The sequence below is a fragment of the Spea bombifrons genome, chromosome 7 (assembly GCF_027358695.1).
Source record: "Spea bombifrons isolate aSpeBom1 chromosome 7, aSpeBom1.2.pri, whole genome shotgun sequence".
Lineage (NCBI taxonomy): Eukaryota > Metazoa > Chordata > Amphibia > Anura > Pelobatidae > Spea > Spea bombifrons.
The window spans coordinates 3333680-3356835 of record NC_071093.1 but is presented as its reverse complement, the minus strand read 5'-3'; the positions used below and the strand labels follow the sequence as shown (position 1 = coordinate 3356835).

The following is a 23156-nucleotide window of genomic DNA, read 5'->3' as shown; positions in this document are numbered from 1 at the left end:
AGAGAAGTGAGGGTTTATTAACAAAACAAATGACATGATGGGTTCCTGATTACGATTCAGAGGCACAAATAAAAGAAAACCAGCGACTGACTCCACGTGGCCGAAACTCCACCAGAGACAACGAGGCTCCTGGCACATGCTGCGCAGCTGGGGGTACCAAGATGGCGGCGGCAAGTCTAACTGAACGCATGAGAGCGTTTCCCCGCCTCTGAACTTCAGTAGCTTAGGTTCCAGAATAATAACAGTAATACGAAAAGGAGGTCATGAATGAACGGCCGGCGCTGACGAGTTCACTGACTTCAGCCTCTTACCAAACCCTGTCAGCGGCTGGTGTACCAATATGGCCGGCGCACACAGCCCAGTTCCCCGCCCTCTCTGGCGCTCAGCTACACCATCCTCTGATTGGCTGGCCAAGTGAGGCAGAGCGCCGCGTTGTGAGATGCGCGCTTGCTGGGAGGTCACATGATCTGCCGATGTCACCAGAGTCCTTCTACTGGGGAGGAGTTAGCCGCCGCCGTTTGTAATCATTTGCAATTCCCGCTTCCCTGCTTTTTGTAGTTCTTTGTACCATGTGATCGCTAGCGGCCACATGGTCTGTTGACGTCACCGGAGTCCTCCTACTGTGTAGGAACTTGCCGCTACAGATGCGTGGTTGCTAGGACAGCTGAGGCCGCCGGACCCGGGAGCGGCGGGTGGAGCGGGCACGGTGACTTGAGGGCTCCCAGGAGTAGCGCTAGGCCGGTGAGTCCACAGACAAGTTGGACCGAACCGTACTCCGAACCGACACTTCATTGTGAGGCTTGTCAGGGCAGAGGAGTGGTGCGGTCGGGGGGCAGTTAACACGCTTGCCCTGTTGGGGAGCTGGGGAACACCTTTAACAGGCCGAAACGTAGCCTGAGCTCGGACATGTGACCGAGCCGCGGCCCGTTACTGAGGTTATTGCCCCAGAAATGAGCTCTCAGTCACTTTGTTACCCCGCGGGTTATTCTAACTCTGTGAACGAGGGTTTTCTGTTGGAAAGTAATTCTGACAGGAGAAACTCTCAAATACATAAAGGACAGGAGGAGAAAAGTTACAAGAGACCGGAATCTAACACTAGAGGACCAGAGATGGGATAGAAGGAAGTTTTACTTTACTGAGAGGATGTAGATAAATGGAACAGCGTCCCAGCAGAAGTGGTAGAGGGTAATACAGTGAGGGTATTAAACATGCATGGGATAGACATACGGCTCCTGAATCTAAGACGAGACCAACGACTGATTAAAGTTTTAGTCTTCACTGCAGTAGAAACGGGCGACTAGACGGGGGCCGTGTGTTTCTCCTGCACAAGGACTGCCTGTAAATGAAAGACGCGGCGATTATAATAGAAACGGAGTTATGTACAAAAAGTGATACTAATGCAAAGTTTCAAGTTGTTTATTTCACCATAGCAACCGGAGGGATGCGCCTGTCAATTGAAGCCTTGTTGGTTGCTATGGTGATATGGACAGTTTAAAATCACTTTTTGTACAAAGTATCTGTTTTTGTATCATAAATAAAATGTTAGTGTTTTATTTATTAAAACCCCTTTAACCCCTGCGAGTTTTCCAGGATCTCTGGGATGGATGTATACTTTAGCTCCGTATGGATGCTGTGGCTCCCGTTACTCTTTTATATATATTGGTTGTATTGTGAGCTGGATTTTAACCCCTGGTTTGCTAACAGAAGCCGCGATACATCGCAGGCTGATTAGAGGGAGGTGGCGGCGGGAGGTGTTTGGGTCGGCCCAGAAATACTAAATGGGTCTTTGTGGCCGAAGAACTGTTTCCTTGTTCAGGTACAACAGCCGCTGTGTATCAGAGCGGCGCATGTTCATACACGTCTTCTTGATCAGTAATGTAAATATTGTTTTTTGGTTATTCTTTGAGATTTCTCAAGCAGGGAGTGTGAAGTTTGTCTGTTCGGAGATTATGACCATAGTGACAAATATTCCTTCGTATACCTACTAGCCGATACCCGCTTTAATGGTTTATCTCTTTAACGTATACAAAAGCAGGGGCCGATGAAGGGGCTTCCTCCCTAAATATAGAGCCTGCTTCTGAAATAGAGACTTATTGGAGTCATTTTGTGAATATGACATCATCTACAGAAGTAAGCATCCCTCTTCTACTACAGAAATTAGCACTTTTGCCCCTAATTAACGCATTGTATGTTTTAACTCTTTCTTCCTTTTAATGTAATTTTGCTACTTTTATTGAGAGAGTGGTAGATAAGTGGAACAGCCTCCCAGGATAGGTGGTAGAAGCAGGCAGGTGATAACAAATGATGTTAATGGGAGAATATCCCCGGGGCTTGGCCGCTGCCCAGTGCGTTGTACGGAGTCAGTAGGTAATTCTGCTGACTCGGTCCGATGTCATTAAATTAACGCTGACAAAACGCTCCCGTTTCCTGAATTTTGTTTATTGTAACCGGCGTCCGATACAATCCCCAACTTAATGATAGCGGAGAGAATTATCTGCATTCTTTATTAAGGGTAAAAACTGTAAAATGCAGGATTTAGGGGAGAGAGACAACATAATGGGGTGGAATAATCCTGTGGATCATATATAATTAGATGGATCTTTGGCTGTTGCTGTGCTAATTACACCGCAGCCGCGCTCCTTTCACGCTCAGCCGGTTCATCTTGCGCTCCTTCGCTGTCGTTGGATCCGATGTTGTCCGGGTGAGACATCGAGGCTCCGAGCCAGCGGTCTAATTAAACCGAGCCTGCGTGCATTATTAATGCGGTATTAATCACCGCTACCGCCGATCCACGGCTCCTAAAACTGCCCTGATGGCCGTATCCGTTTCTTGTCATCGCTATGGATACGTCTTTCTGGATACGTTTTGTCAGAATGTAGCACTCGCTTGGCATCGTTGGTCTTGGTCCGCAGCGATGAGACGTTTCCGTAGCTTTGAATCTTCTCGGGGCGTTACGCTTGTTACCCGCCAGCTCCTCGGATGTCCGTGGCTTCGCCATTTGATACGTTAGACGGGGGTCTGTAACGTTGTTGCACTCGCTGACGTCTGTAAAACTCGACACCGTCGTGTATTTAAAGGGGACACTCGCGTCCTGAATGTTTTTCCAGGAATCGGCAAAGCGAATGTTTACTTGCAGTAAGACGGGGACAGACAAACAAATAAGTATTTCGTGGAGGGGCGCCGTCGCTCCCCGGAGGATGCCACCGGGCGGCTCTTCTGCGCATGCACGTCCACTCACTAAGAGTGCGAGTTTGTACTCATCTCCCAAATTACCCAAAAGCGCACCTTTGGTTCCATCAGCATCTTATCCAAAACGATGCGCTGATGCCTCGGAATATTTATAAAAAAAACAAGAGGAAAAAAAAAATAAGCTTCCTTGGTTTCCATAGCAACTTCTGACATTCATTTTTGTATCTGTTTGTAACAAATGAAAACTCATCACCTCTTCCAGCTCGGAAAGTTGTCAGTTTTCTGTTCTTTTCTGTGTAGAATTTTGAGGACATTACAACATGCAAAACACGATAACATTTTATTATCATTTTTTTTTTAGGTCCATCAGAAATGTTGAGTACCGAGGCACAAGTCGCTGTGTTTAAGTCGTCTGGGAGTCAGGCCTAGGGGCATGGCTGTTCATGGCATCGGCAGAGACAGAGCGGTACGCCCCACGCTTAGGACATGAGACGCGGAAGCTGTTGATACCGGCTGATCCAGAGCGACCCAAGGAATTGAGCAGCGGTGTTTATAGCGGCCAAGCCTCGTCCGTATGGAAGCAGGAGAGAAAGTGTGCGGATGTGGCCTGTAGACACAAATACTCCCGCTGCGTAGTCCCCCAAGTTTATGATTTGATTTCCAACGCTGCACATCCGATAGTACCATCTCCCCCACAGACTGCGCCCGGAGGGGCTACGTACCACCCGAGGACGTCAAATAATACTTCTGACAGGACGTTCGGTTTCCAGCAGCCGGTGAACGGCCATAAACCTTATCAGAAACTTGATCCCTTGTTTTTAAGGCCAAAGTATTTGGGTCAGAGGCCTTACTCCTCTTCGTTTAGACATCCCACCAATACTTCTTCTGCTCTAAAATTGTCCAAGACTTGCAGTACCATGACTTCTTCGTTGATAGATCAGTTTCATTTGCCAAGTGCAGCTGGGGAACCACCGGACTATAACTCAAGGAGACCCTCGAGTGTAGCTGCTAATCCACCTTGTGACTCCACAAGGCCAACGCCAATCTCAAACTCATTCCTGCGGCCCAGCAGTGCTAAAGTGCCTTTGCACCCTCACTCGGAGAACAAGAAGATCAAAAGCCCCTGCCTTGTTGGTTTAAAATCGGTTTCTTCTCAGTGTGACCGGAAACCCGATTTCGACCAGTTGAACGGTAATGCCCAGTCGCTCTACCACCGCTGTCCAACTACTGTGAAGATTCCTCATCCACCTGCCTCACCCGGCGTGCTTCAGGGGTCCGGCAGAATGGTGCCTATTGCCTATCACATACTTGAAAATGGTGAAAAAATGGACAGTTTGGCACATAAGGAGGTCTATCTAACAGAAGCTGTGCAAAAGTTAACTGAAAACCGAAAATTATTGCAAAGAGACTCCGCTCCGCCGTTTGAGACTTCGCTTACAAATAGTTCTCCTAAGGACTTGTTGCTCGTCAACTCCGATAAAGAATTTTCTGGCTTACACGCACCCGGCCAAAAAGATGAGGCGTCAGGCGGTCCCTGTCTACACGGGCATGTTATTGCCTCCGCCAAAATGGGTATTGCCGCTGCTGCCTCTAATCCAATTATTTCCGGGCAAACGGCGCATAGTGCTGCTCTGAACAGAGAGAGCCAACGGCCCGCGATGGTGAAGTCCCAGGGAGAGAATATAACGGTGATGGCCACGCAGATCTCAACCATCCAGCTGGATAAAACGTGTCGGCAAACTCCTGCTGAGCCCAACGGAAACCAAGTGAAGTAAGTGTCAGGGAGTCACCTGGAAAGTGCAGGAACGGATCGCTCCGGGACCTTTCTTTTCTGTCTGTGTCCGAAATAACACCGGTTGTACGGAGAGGCCGTTAAGGAGTCTCGTTTTACTTGTCTATAGATTTCATAGATACTCGTAGCATGCATTGATCCTAATGTTTTCTTAGGGGTGGGGGAGCGGCTTGGGGTTATGTGTATTGAAATGGACTTTGTTGACCTTTGAACCCTCTCTTGGATTTTTAAGTTGTGTTTTTTTCCCCTCTTACCGTGATTCAGGCTAACGTTACCAGCCCTTGAACATGAATGCACTGAGGAGGATCTGCCGGATGGTCTGGACGATAGTCAGAATGAAGGCGAAGAGGAGGAAGAAGAAGAAGATGAAGAAGGTAGTTTTCCAAGAAGAGACCATTTTCATTAACTTGAATCTGATTCGTCTGACAGTAGATCTCTTCTGTTATTAGTACAGGAGTACAGGTTATGCCTTCGGAATCCACTTGGCTTCTGAGGTTGCTCTCCACCTGCACAGCTTGCATAACGGTAGCGAGAGGAGAATCTCTTCTGATCAGCATCCATAATATGCATTTTGTTTCTTTCTGATATATAGGGTCTGCTGCCGGCTTCATGTTCCACATCTCTGCCAACGCATCCCTGTCTGCTGCGCCCAGGTAAAGGACAGATACTTATTGTTATTCATGTTTCTACACCTTTGGGCTGCTTTCAGAGCGACGTGTTATGTGAGAGGCATCTACACTCAGATTGTGTTTTTAACCTCTTATAGTTTATTTGCCCAAATTCCTGCTGAGGCAGCCGCCTTTAACTGTTTAAACTGATGAGTCTAGTTCTAGTCCGACGTTCTTGCGCTCCTCTTGTTGTTCTCTGGTATGGTTTTTTTTTTTTTTTTGTTCCGTTCCCGAAAGTTCTTTTCAATCAAAATTTCTTTTTATTTCCTCTCCTTGTAGTCAGGTTGCTGAATCGGTTCCTGTAAGCGGAGACTTTGTCGTGAAACCTGCCCTCACCCCCAGTTTGTTCCCCAATATGCCCCCAACGATATATTTTGGCACCCAGGCCGAAAAGGGTAAGATCCAATGTCCTTTCGCAGCAGCAAATGTTACCAGTATAACCATCATTGACCCATATACTAGGATGCTGTTAATATCCAGAGCTGTTCAGTTTGTCCACATCATCCTCACTGTATTCCCCCCCCCTTCTGTGGCCGCTGAGGAGGAGGATAAATGTAGGAATGTAGACTGGATAGTATATGGTTTTTGGGGGATTTTCACATACAGAACCAAATACTTCATACAATTACGCAGGTTCCGAATTAAGATTTGCAGGTGCGAGAGAAGTGTTGATCCTTCGATGACTACACCTTTAATAAGGAAGGATACAAATTGTTTTACCCAAGTTTGCCACCGGATTCTTTTATTTGCAGTGGAGACGATGCCGCTGGCGCAGAGAAAGCTGCTGAAATGGAGAATGAGCACCGTGACCCCGAACGTTGTGAAACAAGCCGTCGCCAGGTCCCACTTCAGAGTCACTAAAAGTGAGCCGAAAAGTGTTCTTTTGGTTAATGTTAAACCGGCAATGATTTAATTTGACAGCTGCAGGTCCGTGACTTGTATGTCAGCGGTTTTAATGCTAAACCCTGAATAATAAAAAATATTTCTCTTTTGTCCTACAGAAAATCATGATTGGCTGGGATGCTGGGGGCATCATATGAAGTCTGCAGCCTTTAAAGCCATCCATGGATATCAGAAGGTAGTAAATCTATGGGGTATTTGTGTACCGGGGTCTGAATAAAATCCTATAATCTGTATCAGACTGTGACATGCATTAGACTTGTGGAGCCATAAATATTTGCATTAGCTGATTATATTTCATGCCCTGCGGCAAATATTTACACCAGAAATAAAACGTAGCAGTTTTATTGCCCGTCGATCTGCCCTCCGTGAGCTTTTCTCACTGAAACATCTTCTCTCCTTCCAGCTGAACCATTTTCCCGGCTCCTTCCAGATCGGCCGGAAGGATCGTCTGTGGCGCAACCTCTCCAAGATGCAGGCGCGTTTCGGAAGGAAAGAGTTCAACTTCTTCCCCCAGTCGTTCGTTCTTCCCCAGGATATCAAGTTATTGAGGAAAGCTTGGGAGGAGGGAGGCACGCGGCAAAAATGGATCGTGAAACCGGTAGGGTCCTTTATGGTATACGACGATGATGGAAGCTGGGAGGGCAAGAAGTAAATTAACGTGGTTATAGTGTAGTCGGGGTGTCCAGACATCCATAACACTTCCCAGAAGTTTCTCGGTCATCCTTTGGGTCATCTTATAACTAATCTGTTTGCTTTGTTTTAGCCAGCCTCAGCTAGAGGGATGGGAATCCAAGTTATACACAAATGGAGCCAGCTCCCCAAGAAAAGGCCGCTGCTCGTGCAGAGGTAACGCCTGTAGTTCTTTCACATATTCTTTATACCCCCCCCCTCTGCGCCATGGTTCCGTCATTGCCCTACAGACACCCCTGTGTCTTGCACGGTATGTAGGGAAGTACTTGCCTGCATCCTCCAATTTAGACGATCACGGACTCTAGGTTTTAATCTAGCGTGAGTGAGCTTAGACTTGCACTGCGTAACGAATCCCGTTTCTGCCCGCAGGTACCTACACAAACCCTACCTCATCAGCGGGAGCAAGTTTGACCTGCGGATCTATGTTTACGTCACCTGTTACGACCCCCTCCGAGTGTATTTGTTTACGGACGGCTTGGTGCGGTTCGCCAGCTGCAAGTACGTACGCGCTGGCAGACTTTCCTCTAGCGATGAACGTACCGGTTTCCATTTCTTGATGGTGTTAAGTTGAGTCTTGTTCCTATTCACAGGTATTCATCTTCCATGAAGAGCCTCAGTAACAAGTTCATGCACCTTACAAACTACAGCGTGAACAAAAAGAATGCCGACTACAAGGCAAACTCGGATGAGACGGCGTGCCAGGGTCACAAATGGTATGGAAACCCTAGATGTGTACGCATGCAGCACGTGTTCCAGTGACATCCAAAAGACATTTTAATGTTCACAACTCCTGTTTGTAGGGCACTGAAAGCATTGTGGAGCTACCTCGACCAGAAGGGATTCAGCAGCGAAAAAATCTGGGAAAAGATCAAGGACATGGTGATAAAGACCATTATTGCGTGAGTCGTGCTAATGGGGGGAAATAAAGTGCTAAATGTCGGATTTTGTGCTGCAGGCTTTGGAGAATTGTCCTAAAGAAAACTCTCCGTTTTGGCCCAAACCCTTTAAATGCTGCGTTCTGTTAAAATTGCCCCGCTGTTAATAGGTTTGTATTTAATTTCTCAGTTCAGAGCCTTACGTGAATAGCTTGGTGAAGATGTACGTACAGAGACCATACAGCTGCCATGAGCTTTTCGGCTTTGATATCATGCTGGATGAGAATCTCAAACCTTGGGTCCTGGAGGTCAACATCTCTCCCAGGTAACAGCACGTTCTATCAGGATCTGGGCAAGTAAAAAAAATAATTGTCGTTCCTTCTAAAAAGACCTTTTTTTTTCCCCCATATGGTGGCATTTTTTATTTTCTTTGTCTTGGCTTAAAAGCTTGTTCGCTATTTACGGTATTTAAAATTAGGCGCATGCTTACTGTGTGTGTGCTGCTTTTTAATGTTATTTCAGTCTTCACTCAAACTCCCAACTGGACATGAATATTAAAGGTCAGATGGTCCGGGACCTTCTCAACTTGGCTGGATTTCTTCTGCCCAGCAAGGAAGAGGTGGCATCTGGGGCTGGGAACGGCAGCAGCTCCACCAGCAGGTAAGGCCGGCAGCGTGACTCTAATGCAGCTTTAAGCGGGGGTAACTGTCGGGGATTGGGAATGGCAGCACGGCCGTGTGGCTTTACAGTTTGGAAAGCTGGCAGCGCGTTGGATTTTTGCCTGTGTGCTCGTACATGAACAGCTGAGACACCTGTACCGTGGCTCATATTACCACGGGAAGACACCGTTAAAGCCGTGACAGGTGCATGCTTCTGGTGCTACGTGCTCGAATCCAAGGGCACGGCCGAGGCGCTGCTGGCTCTGCTGACGCAAGATGAAATTCATGGAAATAATTAATAGCCTGTTCTTCCTTTTGCCAAGTGTGACAAGCCTGGGAAAGGATTGTGGCCGTTCACCCGAGATCATCAGCGCGGAGAAGATGAAGAGGGCGCGTTTCATAAGTCTGAAGGTGCCCGACAAGGTAGGGACGCTTACTTGAGTAACTGGTATCTGGCCATAGATTCAGATGGACACTTTTTGGTAAATAAAGGTTACCAAATCATGCTTTCATGATATTAAAAAATATATATCCTCCACTACTGTGGTCCAAAAGGATCTAATTCTTTGATATCCACTCGTAGCACACTCAGCCATGTGGACCGCTTCATATGCGTCTCTTACAGCCTCCCATCTCTTTTTGTTTTAGATCTAATTTTTTTTCCTCCCCTGCAGGATCTGTACGCCACGGTCCTGGACCAGCTCACCCCGGAAGACGTGAGAGTCCTGGCTGAGACTGAAGATGAGCTTTCACGTTGTGGACAGTTTGAGCGCGTTTTCCCTTCCCCCATCTCGTCGAGATACCTGCGATTCTTCGAGCAGCCCCGTTACTTCAATATACTCACAAATCAATGGGAACAGAAATATTACGCAGACAGGGAGAGGGGTAAGGATGATGCCGATCAGCGCCCGTAAGAAATGACTTGGCTTCTTGAGCCTGGCCCCAGACTGCGCTTCAATGTACCTGCATGTTCCAGTTATAGCCGCTACTAACGAAAATCCACAGCTCATCCGCTTCCCATTAATTCCTGGCAAAACTCTAATTGTTCTTTGTCTTAATTAGGACGGGACCTTCTGAAAAGCTTGTGCCTGATGAATTTCCATACCGGTTCAGCCGCTCACGTGACGGTGGTGAGTATATAAAGGCTCTCTATCTGCGGGGATCCAGGTTCGTAACTTTGTATCAGTGACTGAGTGTCGATCGCTAATCGTGTTTGTAAGATACTTTAAATGCGCGTCTCGAGCTAATTCCATTCTCTGAGAACGTGTACCTTATTGCATTTCTCCTCTTCTCATGCAGCGGTCTCTGCCGCGTTCTCCTGGGCAAACGGATCATCACTTGAATGGCTTCACTAAATCCGAAGTGATCAAACACAGGTGGGTCTGACTATTCTGATCTCGTAGGAAAAGCTTAGCGATTTATGAAATGCTCTGCAGAGCGTTTTCTATGTGAAATACTTTGCTGCGGAGCCCCCCGGCTGCTCTGTGTACAATCATATTTTTATTTTCTTCTTTTTTACGTTTCCTTGACTTCTATTTGAATTTGTAAGAAATTATATTAAAATTTAGAAGACGGATATGTTGGACATTGTTTTAAATCTGTTTTTTTTTTTTTTTTGCCCACCCCCCACTCCAGTAAAGTGCCTCTAACAGCGGAGGGACTGAAATCCTTTAGCGGCTCGGCTTTCCATCAGAGCTGCGACGTCCGCCAGCAGGCAGAGCTCAGCGAGAGACCCTCGTTATCTCAGCCATGCGCCGGCGTGCCGGAATCTGCCTTGGTTATGTGATGAGCCTCTTCCTCCTTCTCTCGCCGCAGCAGCCCCCCTTGGCACCAAACCTACCTCAAAACCGGAAACCGGGCACAATGAACATTCAAGCCTACGGCGAGAACAAAGCGAGCGCCGCTACTGCTGTACTGTATCAGGCGGCGCCTCTTTAACCTCCTGTGATTACCCGAAACGTCAAGAGCACCCGCGAACCTTATCCACATATATTTTTATAACTTCAACAAACTTTGGTAGATCCCAATTAAAATAAGTGCCTCTAAGGGAGCTCTGGGAAAAAGAACATTTTAGAATGGTGGCGATTAACGAGTTAAGCGCGGCTTGCAGCCATATCCGCGACCTGACTGTTGTTCTGGCCAAAGTAAAGGAGGATCGGATGAGGGTCTGACCTGCTTAACGGTGCTGAGAGTAGTTACTGAATTTATGCACAAGAGCGCACAAGTGGGGTTTATTGCGGTAATGTTTGGTACTCTTATGGTTGAAATTTAGTCTTTTTGCCAAAAAAATAATATATTAATAAAAAAAGCATCAACTTAAAAAACAGTTGCTTCTGTCTTTGTTTAGGCACCAAAGAAGGATTGTGAGAAGTCTGGTGTTTTAATTCTGTTAAAAAGGCATCGTTGACGCAGATTTGAGCGCTAGCGCTAAAGGTTTAGAAATTCATCTAATCGTGGAAGCTTTAAATTTTTTTGTTTGTTTTAGCGCTCGGGGAAAAGCGTTGGGTAATAAGGCTTAGTAGGGGTTAAAGATTCCTATGAGGTCATACATTACACAGAAATGAGGTTAGCTTTCGCACCTGCCTGCAACCACCCGGGGTTAAGATAATTTATCTGGGATCAGCCGCTCTCGGGGTGAATGTGCAGATTATAAGCGTCACACGTATGACGTGACCTCATATCAGCCATCGCAGTTATCCAGCTTCGCTCTGATGCCTGCCACGCCGTCTCCGGCAATTACTATACCCGCGGCTGCCATTACTTTGAAGGCCAAAATATACCCCAACACCTGCAGTAATGGAGAGGGGTCCGAATTATGTGACGCACTACTTGTGATGTCCCGTTGACCCGTTGTGCAACTACAGATCCGCTTGTGCAAACTTTTTTTTTTTTTTTCCTCGGCTGTGAACGGGTTAAACTCCTCGGCAGAGAGTATTTAGAATGAACTAAAATAAGTCTGGCCTGAGCGTGCCCCCCCCCCTGCATGCACAGCTGGGAGCTCGCTCTATATCTTCTGGGACATCAGGACCTTCCAGCATGAGCTGTGTGCGGAGCCTGGAATCCTGCAGCTGTCACGGGGCGAGACCTCCACGTTCCGACGCTGCTGTCTCCCAGGCAGTCTAATGCACCACAAGGAAACTTTGGTTTAATTTATTGGTGCTATTTAGAGAATAAGCCCCTTAAACACAGAGTGGTTTAAAATGCTGGTTGCCATAGCAGCATAAAATATTAACCTGTTCGGGAAAGAACTAGATGACAGAACCGATTCCTTTCCTGTGTAAGGCATTTAGAAGCTGCGAATCAATATGAGAATCGATGATGTCATTACTTCTTACAGATGCCGCTGTGGCTGATGATAGCTTTTTGGGATCATTGATAAAACTTGGCAGATTAACCTGGCACTGGTGATTGGGACTGTTGGCAGCTATGACCCTCTGTGTATAAATTGCCATCATCCTCTGATCACATCTCTAAGAATAGCCTGACATTCCTGGGAGAGCGGAGCGGTTTCAGCGGCCGATGTCTCCCGACGCGTGGATTTGTCTCTGGTTTGATTAGCGTTTGGCTTCTGATTACACACTTAGCAAGCGAGTGCCAGGCTAGGGCACGGTACGCCTAACCAGCGCTTGCCGTGGCAGTATATCCCTGTACCAGCCTGGCATCATCCTATTCTTACACAGATGGTGGGCTTCTGAGGGCCCGGCTCAAGAGCTTACAATCAATTAACTTACCAAAATATTCCAGGGAACCTTTCTGGAAGAATTTTGGGAATTCTAGACCCCAAGCCACTGCTTTGGCACTGAACATGTTAACTTGTCTTTATTTTTTTTTTTATTTTGAGTCGATTTGCGATTTAGTTTTTTTTTTTTTACCCCCCCCAGGTAGTAAATGCACAGAGTGCGTATATACAGCATTTAGTGACATTAAAGAGATTCCCGGCCGCTCTTCAGGGCGGCTAAAGATAGCGGCGGAGACCTGTGTGTTTGGAGTCGCTGACCCCGGACGCGGAGATGTTGGGACTAATGACAGATTTAGCAGGTATCGCGTTTTGCCGGCACCTGTCACCCTTTATTGAGGTTTCAGCACCGCGGCTCCCGGTTCCTGCTTCATCTTTCTCAAGGCGGACAGGTGTGAGCATGATGGGAGTTGTTGTCCCACACAGTTCCAGTTTTTACCGCCCTTTGTCGACAGCCACCATTATACATTATAGACTAGAATTTATCTTTAAAAAATTCCAAACTGCCCCCCCCTCGTGAAATAAAAAAAATATTAAATATAAGATGTGGAATTTGATTGCTCTTTGGGCTTTGCTTGGAATCGTAGATCAGCTGCGTGCTCTGTACATCGAGCTAACGTACATTTCACATCTATTGGGCATTTTACCTGGAGGGTTACTGCCACAAAGCGAGAAATTTGGTGAGCCTTGTCAGGACTGCTCTAGCAAATTTGGGACTGTTGGCAGCTATGCATACCAATTGGGGGTAGATAGTACATACCCCTTTACTTTATTGTGCGGGAAACACAAACTTATGCTTCTTTTGGTGACTCCAGGCAGGGCTACCAGTGACGCTCAGCCCCTAGGCCCTTATAACCCATAGGCTGAATCTATTGGATTCCAGCAGCAATGAAGGCAACACAACCAGGTCCTCTCCCAACAGACTAAGGCCTGTGAGAGGCTGGGGAGGACAAACTCACTACTGACATATAATCTTGCGCTAAACAATGCTTTGGACTCCCCTCCATTGCATTTGTTGCTGAATCCTAGGAAATGATTGTTTTTCCACCCCTACCAGGCTCTAGAGGGTTAAACAATCTCAAGAGGATCTCTGAACATGCAATTTAACCATGATATAGGGATCTGTGTTTTTTTATTGAGTGCTAAAATAGATGTTTTTGATATAAGCCATATTCTCTTCGTAATAAAAATAATAAAAATAAATAATAATAAAATATTTTTTGGAATTTTCTTGATGCTCAAAAAACACAATTCATATTCAGAAATATTTGTACATTCTATTCCTTTGTGTTTTTGTTTGTGTTTATTTGTTGTTTTTTGTGTGTGTTTTGTAACTAATAATAAAATAATATTTGTAAAAAAACTAAGAAATTTGTTCTATAGAAGGAGAGAGCTGGTGCTGGCGGAAGGGACTCTCCATGCAGAACATGAAGAAACATTCCCAGCTCTGACATTCAATCTGAGGAGCAAATGTTATCTGCGCAGGGGGGAGAGCGGCAGGTGGGGAGAGACAGGCAGAGGAGGATGAGGAGAGAAGGGGAGAATCTCACTCAATGAAGCACAGGGAAGATACAATGTAACAGCTCAAGGGGAAGAAAGCGAAACCTTTGGATCAGAGTTAAAGGGCTCTGCTGGAGAGGGGGGAGAGATGTGAGGACACAGGGGGGGGGCTGACAGGGTGACCCACTTTTGGGTAGAATCAGGAGCTGTCACTTATGTGTCCTGTGCTGTGACTGCCATGCCTTCTTACTTGTCACCTCCAGCCTTGAGCTGCAGTAGATCTTCCTGTCTTCACTTATATACTTAGCAGCTCCTGTGTGGGCTGGTGGAGGGGCTGCTGCTGGTGGTGGAGGGGCTGCTGCTGGTGGTGGAGGGGCTGCTGCTGGTTGGGGGGGCTGCTGCTGGTGGTGGAGGGGCTGCTGGTAGTGGTGGAGGGGCTGCTGCTGGTGGTGGAGGGGCTGCTGCTGGTGGTGGAGGGGCTGCTGCTGGTTGGGGGGGCTGCTGCTGGTGGTGGAGGGGCTGCTGGTAGTGGTGGAGGGGCTGCTGCTGGTGGAGGGGCTGCTGGTAGTGGTGGAGGGGCTGCTGGTGGTGGAGGGGCTGCTGCTGGTGGTGGAGGGGGCTGCTGCTGGTATTGGAGGGGGCTGTCAGCATGGGCTAGAGCCAGGGGCAGAAGAGGAAGCTCACTGACAACAACCACCCCCCCTGGGACACAGCATGGAGCTTATGGAGCAAGAAACCCAGCAGGTGAGAGGGAAGCCCAGCACTGTGGGGGTTAAGGATTCTGTTTGTTTGATTATACATAGAATGTGATGGGTATTTAGTTTTAGTATTTAGTAAGGGGTTAACCCTTTGCAATATTTTGCAGATCTGTGTGACCCACCAAAGGGGGATTGTGACCCTGCAGCAGGGGGCATTTAAAACCAAGTACTGGCAGTGGATTAGCACTGATGCTATTATTCTTGCTATTTATTATTATTATTATTATTATTATTATTATTGCTATTTATTATTATTATTATTATTATCGTTATTATTATTGTTATGATTGATAGTAGTTGTAGTATTTTGCTAAAGCCATAGAAAGAGAGGAAGCAAATTTGGTTTGAGGATGATACCGTTACTGGGTATAACGGATTGCAAGCTTTTGAGACTATTTGGGTCTCTTCTTCAGGCATATTATCCTAGTTAGACTCAAAAGCTTGCACTCTGTTATATGTCACTCACCCAATAAAGGAATCATCCTTACCGGGTTTGCTTTCTAGTACTTTGCTGTGACTGAAGCTTGTTTTCCTCCCTTAGGGGCTTCTTGTTATGAACATGCGCTAATTGTACCTCTTTTTTTTTTTTAACTCTTCAGCAGCTGATACCGGAGGAGTTACCCCTGTTTCAGGCTCCAGGTAATACCCCCCAGCCTGCCCGATAAACACCCCAATGCCACACACACCCCGGGGCAACCTCATAGGACCTTCACTACAAACTCCCAACACCCTTTATTACAAAACAAACACTAAAAAAATCCTTTATACAAAAATTGATAACCCCCTATTATTTAACCCTTTGAACACCTGATGTTAATGGATACAATTCTGTATATATATATATATATGTGTGTGTTATATAAGATATCAGCGCCTCCCTTCCCCCACCTCCGCTGGGTGCCAGCTCTCGGTACATTACCTTAATATGTCATCAGAAGAGCTTTTCCTAGAACGTGATCCTCTGCCAAATGTCTGTTAATCTCAGTAGGAAGCTGGATGGATTTCCCGTCTAAATGCCCTTAAATCTCAATTTAATGGATATATTGTGATTTTGCCCATTTTCTGTGTTTGACTCTTTTTTTTTGGGGGGGGGGCTGGCTTCGCGCATGTCCTGCAGACCTGGGAGAAGATGCCGGCCTTTACATGGAGTTTATGATGAAGAGTCCCTGTTACGACGCTATCCCGACAAGCTGCAAACTGGTCGTGTTTGACACGTCCCTCCAGGTGAGTCCCAACTACAGCCCATAACCCTCAGCCAGCCAAGCCGGATTAGAACCTGTAACGTATGTCCTGTAAGCCATTGATTTAGTTAGTCCAGGGGGCCAGCGTGTGTCTTCACAGGCTTACGGATTTAAATGGCTGATCTGGCATCCCTAGGAAACATCATCAAAGAGTATCACTGGTCACTGCGCAGGGCATACCTGCCAACATCCAGTCCTGGTGCATGAAACAGGATGGGGCTGTGATGTCATTTTCCCCATGCTGTATGATGGCAGAGTACAGACTATGCATGCTATGCCATCACACATGAGCGGTAACCTTAAACCAAGCCAGTATCACAGTCAGGACTTGTCAACCAAAACAGGACTGTTGGCAGCTGTTATTGCGTGTAAGTCATTTATTAATGAAAAATAAAGAAAAAAGTGAAACAGACATTGATTCTGGGAACAAGTTTTATGTAAATGTACTAAAAACGGGGGGATACCGGGACCCCCAAACAATGCTTGAAGGAAGCGCCTGCAGGATTTGTCGGGACTCACATCCTCTTCCCTCCCGCAGATAAAGAAAGCGTTCTTGGCTTTAGTGGCTAACGGAGTGCGAGCCGCTCCTCTCTGGGACAGCAAAAAGCACTGCTTCGTTGGTAAGTGGCAAAACGTGGCAGCGCGGACACCCTGATCCCCGTCACAGGCGGCTCCTCGGGGCTTTGAGGAGGGGAGAGAGAGCGGGGGGGGGATTATATACATCGTCTGATAGATTATGAGATCACGAGTTTATGTCACTGTTATTTTTCTATATATAATAATAATCCATTATTAGAGGGGGGCCTTAGGACCCCTACAGCAAGCTAGGGGCACCCAGAATCCGGTTACCACCTGCAGGGGGAGCCACGGAACGAGAAGCCGTTATTATTTGCCGTTATGATGTCATTGTTACATGGAGCTGATACTTTGTGTCTCCCCAGGGATGCTGACGATCACCGATTTCATTAACATTCTGCACAGATATTACAAGGCCCCGCTGGTAAGCATGTGCATGTATGTGTGTGTGCGTGTGTGTGCGTGCATGCGTGTGTGTGCATGCGTGTACGTGTGTGTGTGTGCGCGTGTGTATGCGTGTGTGTGTGCGCGTGTGTGTGCGTGTGTATGCGTGTGTATGCGTGTGTGTGCGCATGTGTGTGCACCCGCGCTAAAACCCCGTTCTTCACATACATACTCGGGGCTGGCTTGGGGTGGAAGGCAAATGGGGCAATTTCTACTAAACTGGGTCCGTTCTATTGTAGCAGTTATGCAGTAAGTTAGATGATGCGCTGCTCATTATGTTCCGTTTACCTATTGTACTGCTCCCTGGAATATGATGGCGCTATAGAAATCGATGAATAATAATTAGGTGGCCCCCCCGTATGTCCGGGGGGGGGGGTTGAGTCTCTGTGCGCTTGGCACTGATCTGTAACGCAGGTTTTTTGTGTGTTTTCCAGGTTCAGATTTACGAGCTGGAGGAGCATAAGATCGAGACCTGGAGAGGTAACGATAAGGGGTAGATTTCAAATATCTGCAGATGTCCTCAGAGTTTTTCCACCCCGTAGGCACAGAAGTCCCTTAAACATTTTGTCACAATCAGCTCATCTTTTTGGGATTACATGGATTGTAACAACCTAGATGGTGTCACGACCCCCCCAGTTTTTTGGGGGCATATTCACTAAATTGTCTCCAGCCAGACCTGACCCTATTATATCGGTAAACCAGACGACTCTAGAGACCCCCCAACATTTCAAACGGCCAAAGAGGGGTCTTTACCTCTCTAAATACACAAATAAACGGACAAACCGACCGACGTCCGGCCCGAGTGTTTTTTGGGGTAAGAAAGATCTTTTTTCTCTAATTTCTTGTGTCTTTCAGACATTTACTTACAAAGTTCCTTCAGGCCCCTGATCCACCTGTCACCTGGAGACAGGTAAGTGAGCAGGGTGAAGGCGACCCGCCGAGGCCTCCCTGGACAGAAAGTTTGCCGTTAACTCGAAGTTTTAACTCTTTCCTTTCCAGTCTCTTCCATGCCGTGTATTCCTTAATCAAGAATAAGATCCATCGCCTGCCTGTGATGGACCCGGCGTCTGGAAATATTCTGCACATCCTGACTCACAAGCGCCTGCTGAAATTCCTGCACCTTTTCGTGAGTACGGACTAAGAGCCCCCCCCCCACGGCCGGAGGCTATTCACTAAACGTGGGGTTTTTTATCCGCCCCGGTTCGGCAGAGCTACAGCGCTCAGTGGAACATTAAAGAAGTACATTAATCTTGTGCAACATTCTCCTATATGATTATTCCTCCCCAGTAAATTATATCTCCCTTATTGTTAAGTTGCTGATTGTTGTTGATTGGTTCATTGGAGCCTATGTAAGGGGGGGGGCTAGGTATATTTGAGGGGTTTCTTGAGATCACCCCTTTAATATTGCCCCCCGGCAGGATTTTGGTGACTGATATTACGGGAAGGTAGCGGTCGTTTAGTGGATAAGACCCTAAGTGTTTTAAACGGGACTGGTTATGATGTCATTAAGCGTGTCATGTGACCGCCGCTCTCCCCGTGCCCGCAGGGGGACACTCTTCCCAGACCCCGTTTCATGCGGAGGACCATTCAGGAGCTGGGAATCGGGACATTCCGAGATATCGCCGTCGTTCAGGACACGTCTACGGTTTACAGCGCCCTCGAAATCTTCGTGGAGAGGAGAGTGTCCGCCCTCCCCGTAGTGAACGAGTCGGGTGGGTGTCCCGGGGCTCAGGGGCTTCTTTAAAGCTGCCGTCCCACCTACTCTGCTGAATTCAGAAACATCCTTCCTAAAACACGAACACCGAGGAGAGAGCAAAACCGGGGAGCATAGAAGGAGCAGACATGGATGGTTGGGGGTGAAGGGGTTAATCGGTCGCCCGAATGCTTTTTATATAATGTGAAGCTGCTGGGAAAATATTAAAATATGGAGCCGGATGCCGGACTTCCCGGAATGCAATTCATAGCGGGGTCAAGGATGAGGAGGTCTCCAAGGACGAGGTGGGAGAGGGCTGGGAGGGGGGAGAGGAAAGGGGGGTGCGGGAGAGAGGGCAGTAATATGAGGGTTTAACTCTTTCAGTTCCAGGTGGAGGGGGTCTGGGAACGTCTCCTTTCCCTGCTCTTTGCTGTAACTCGCTGGTTATTGTCATTACAGGGCAGGTGGTCGGACTTTATTCCCGTTTTGATGTGATTGTAAGTATGACATTTTTTTATTGCCTCTGGAATTTAATTATTAACACTCAAAAGGCACCATGTCTAGGCTTCTGATGAGGGTGATTAAGACTGAGCCATTCTATTGTTTCCCACAGGCAGTATGATAAGGAATCGGGGGGTTTGTCTAGTACATTGGGCTTAGATAACTGAATGAACTGATGCAGATCAATAAGCTGTGTGAATGAATTAAACATCCGTATAGCAGAGTGGTTTTTTTTTATTGTAAACTCAGATTTCTGACATTATTCTGCTCTTGAATGTTTAAGGGCACGCTGGCAATTAAATCTGTCATAAGCATCTAGATTGTCAGCCCATGAGCCAAGCCCTCTTTGATGTATCGGCTCGTCTCAGTCTGTCAGGTCTAGTTTTGTTGGACCCTCTAAATGTATGGACCGTAAGAAGCGATGCATGAAATAACGCTATAATAATAATAATAATAATAATAATAATAAAGATAATTATAATATTGGGCATATTTCTATCTTGAAATATGCCCAATAAGAGCTGTAATTTGTAGTATAGCTCCCTCTGCTGGCCATCAGCCAACATGCAGCACAATAGTCTCCTAGTCGTGCGAGGGGATCCATTAACATTACGGGTTATTCTGAGACTCGACTAACATCTGTGGCTCTCCTGCAGCACTTGGCGGCACAGAAGGTGTATAATAATCTGGATATAAGTGTCGGCGACGCTCTGCGGCTCCGCAGCCTGTGTCTGGAGGGCGTCCTAATGTGTTACCCGCACGAAACCCTGGAGGTTGTGATTGACCGCATCGTAAGAGAACAGGTATCGTCCCCTCGTCTGTTATTACCGGATATATACAGCGCCGTTCAGAAGTTTGGGGTCACTTAGTGATGTCCATTAAAATAACATGAAATGGATCAGAAATCCAGCGCAGACGGGGTTAATGCTGTAAATGACTATTGTAGCTGGAAACGGCTGATTTTTAATGGAATCTCTTCATAGGCGAACAGAGGCCCTTTATCACTCCCATCACTCCTGTGTTCCAATGGCCCTTTATCACTCCCATCACTCCTGTGTTCCAATGGCCCTTTATCACTCCCATCACTCCTGGGTTCCAATGGCTCTTTATCACTCTCATCACTCCTGTGTTCTAATGGCCCTTTATCACTCCCATCACTCCTGTGTTCCAATGGCCCTTTATCACTCCCATCACTCCTGTGTTCCAATGGCCCTTTATCACTCCCATCACTCCTGTGTTCAAATGGCCCTTTATCCCTCCCATCACTCCTGTGTCCCAATGGCCCTTTATCACTCCCATCACTCCTGTGTTCCAATGGCCCTTTATCACTCCCATCACTCCTGTGTTCCAATGGCCCTTTATCACTCCCGTCACTCCTTTGTCCAAATGGCCCTTTATCACTCATATCACGTACATGTGGCTGCTCATGTATGTTTCGCACTCTTTAGACAGCAGCCTCGCTCACAGAGCTTGCATTCTAATGCATCTACATTTAATGGAATCTTCACCCAATTTATTCCATCCCTTTTCTTACCTGCTGTTACCCGGATCACCCATCACCTGCCTCGTCTGTCCTTTAGGTGCATCGCCTGGTGCTGGTGGATGAAGCGCTCCGTCCTCGTGGGATTGTATCGCTATCGGACATTCTCCAGGCTCTGGTTTTAACCCCCGCAGGTATTGATGCACTTAATTCCTAACCCTGCGAAGGCTCTTTTCTACCTTCACCCTGCTCCTCGTTCTCCTCTGTGAGGCACAGGTACGCTCCTCAGGTGTGAGAACGTGCTGTGAGAATTTGTCTGCACCGCTCGCCGCTGTATTTGCTCCGTGCACTTGGCGACTCAGAACCCTAAACCGACGCGTTTCGGACCCAAGCCGTTCCCACGTTTGAGCCCAAATTCCCTGCACTTTGCACCTTGGGTTTTTTTTTCCGCCTCTCAGAATTTCACACCTGTGTATTCTGTACCTGTGTGCTTCACACCTCACGAGAGCACTCAGCGCTTCTGCTTTTGCTATTCTGTTCCCCAGCTCGTCTCCGCGGAACCGCCGGGGTCACAGGTGCACGGCCCCGATTCACTGCCCATGTCCGCTAAATGGCTTCCTTGCCCCGCACATGCGCGTCTTATTTGTTGTGCTGTAACCATAAACAGGACACAATTTTGCTTCACAAATCAACCGGAGGCAGAATTGTGCATTTAGCGTGTGTCTGTATCCCAACTTATTCTTATTTATCAGTTTTTCATTGTAAAATAATGTAAGAAATATTATTATTATTATGCATATTATTAGTATTATTTTACGTATTATTTATTATTATTATTATTAATATTCATTATTATTACTATAAGTATTATTATACATATTATTATACATATTATTATTAGTATTATACATATTTATTAATTATTAATATTTATTATCATTATATGTATTGTTATGAATTAATATTAGTATTATACATATTATTAATTATTATTATCTTTTATTTATTTTGCACAACAATCTTTTTTTTCCTGTTTCTCTCCCCCAGTGATGAGCTCATTATTCTGCCACAAAGAAATTCCAATTATTATTATTATTATTATTATTATTATTATTTATTGATTTATATAATGTATATATCCTGAATTCCGCATTTTATTTTTCAGTACAGAACCACTTTTTCTGTTTATTTTTCTTCTTTTTAGGTCTAGACCGGAATAATCTGTGATTACGGAGGCAGAGAGTATAAAGCCTTCTGCAGCCGCGGAGATCTGGGGTCAAAGACCTTTCTTTTTTGGGCAGAAAGCTCCGTTGCTGGAAGAACAGATGGGCTGGAAGCGTAAACGCCCCGCTGACGCTGGAGGAAAACATTTATCACCCGATCGATAACCCGGGTTAATAGACTTTTATACCAAAGACGGATGCAAACCCCTGGCTTTCAGAATAATTGCCCCGCCGCTCCCACTTACCCCTCCGACCCCAGCTGATACAGCGTTCTGGGGCAAGAATGCTTGGATGCCTAAATGAGGACAATTCCGTTGGTTTCCGATACGTCTCCATTTATGGTTTAGTGCCCGTAACCTTGGGAACGACCGCGTTAAAGACGAGTGAATGGACTGGCGCACGTCTGGCGCACGAGTGGAGACCATTCCGCCATCACAAATCCATTACCAAAGAGCTGCGAAAGAGAACATCCACTGGGGATTGCCGGTTTTCTCCTCTCTTTTCATCGTTATTCACCCGATTCCCTTAAATATACTCATTTTTCACTTTCACCAAAAGTCATTTGGGCAAAAATAAATTCAAGGATCAAAGATCTTTGATTATTCCGCCCCGGTGTAATGATCACTTTCTGACAATTTTATAAGCTCCTTATTTATTGCGATGAGATTTCTGAGGCTCCGCACGCTACCCACATGGCTTAAAATACGACAATCCTGTCATTCATTGTTTAATCCCGTCAAATAATCCTCCGTTCACATTTGTTTTGAGGAATGCAAAAATGTCACATGACACAAAAAAGGAGCCACTGATTGGTTGTTGTCACAGACGCTTATTCTGTTATGTAATAATTAAACCTTCATATTCGTGTAAGTGGAACGGCACCTTTAAAGGACACACAGGGGTGAGATATATGAAGGGTTTTTTTGTGGGGGTTTTTTTTTTGTGGGGTTTTTTTTTTAACTTTTTACAAATATTTGCATTCTCTGAGAGGATCTGATGTTGTTTTGCTGTTTTTTTGTTGCTTGCGGGAAGCAGGATGTCTGAGCAGGGCGTCGCTTTATGGCAAAGCTGTAAATATGGAAGCGGCTGCCTGATACTTTGTATTCACAGATGGATATTATAAAGCGCTCTGGCCGGTGGCAATTGGTAAACGGGCCTGGGGTCCAGGGGGTATTAATGTTAATATCAGGGCCGATGATTAGTAGTCAGCCAAGCGGCCACCAAATGA

At 46.4% G+C, this 23156-nt stretch overlaps 2 protein-coding genes across 2 annotated transcripts; both read left to right on the top strand.

Moving 5' to 3' along the window:
• Positions 1–694: 694 nt before the first annotated feature.
• TTLL4 (tubulin tyrosine ligase like 4) lies at positions 695–10625 on the top strand. Its single transcript, XM_053471188.1, has 19 exons — positions 695–741; positions 3551–4960; positions 5246–5355; positions 5574–5634; positions 5929–6044; positions 6402–6512; positions 6651–6727; positions 6956–7150; positions 7316–7398; positions 7612–7740; positions 7833–7955; positions 8043–8141; positions 8308–8442; positions 8640–8777; positions 9100–9199; positions 9451–9661; positions 9839–9906; positions 10076–10152; positions 10412–10625. Exons 2-19 carry the CDS (start codon positions 3633–3635, stop codon positions 10560–10562), a joined length of 3312 nt encoding a protein of 1103 aa, XP_053327163.1. The 5' UTR covers positions 695–741; positions 3551–3632; the 3' UTR covers positions 10563–10625.
• Positions 10626–14616: 3991 nt separating this feature from the next.
• On the top strand, positions 14617–21998 carry PRKAG3 (protein kinase AMP-activated non-catalytic subunit gamma 3). The gene is made up of 13 exons (XM_053471175.1): positions 14617–14756; positions 15370–15409; positions 15888–15994; positions 16550–16631; positions 16953–17011; positions 17466–17511; positions 17887–17941; positions 18031–18157; positions 18578–18743; positions 19184–19221; positions 19882–20028; positions 20806–20899; positions 21910–21998. Exons 1-13 carry the CDS (start codon positions 14727–14729, stop codon positions 21930–21932), a joined length of 1014 nt encoding a protein of 337 aa, XP_053327150.1. The 5' UTR covers positions 14617–14726; the 3' UTR covers positions 21933–21998.
• Positions 21999–23156: the final 1158 nt, after the last annotated feature.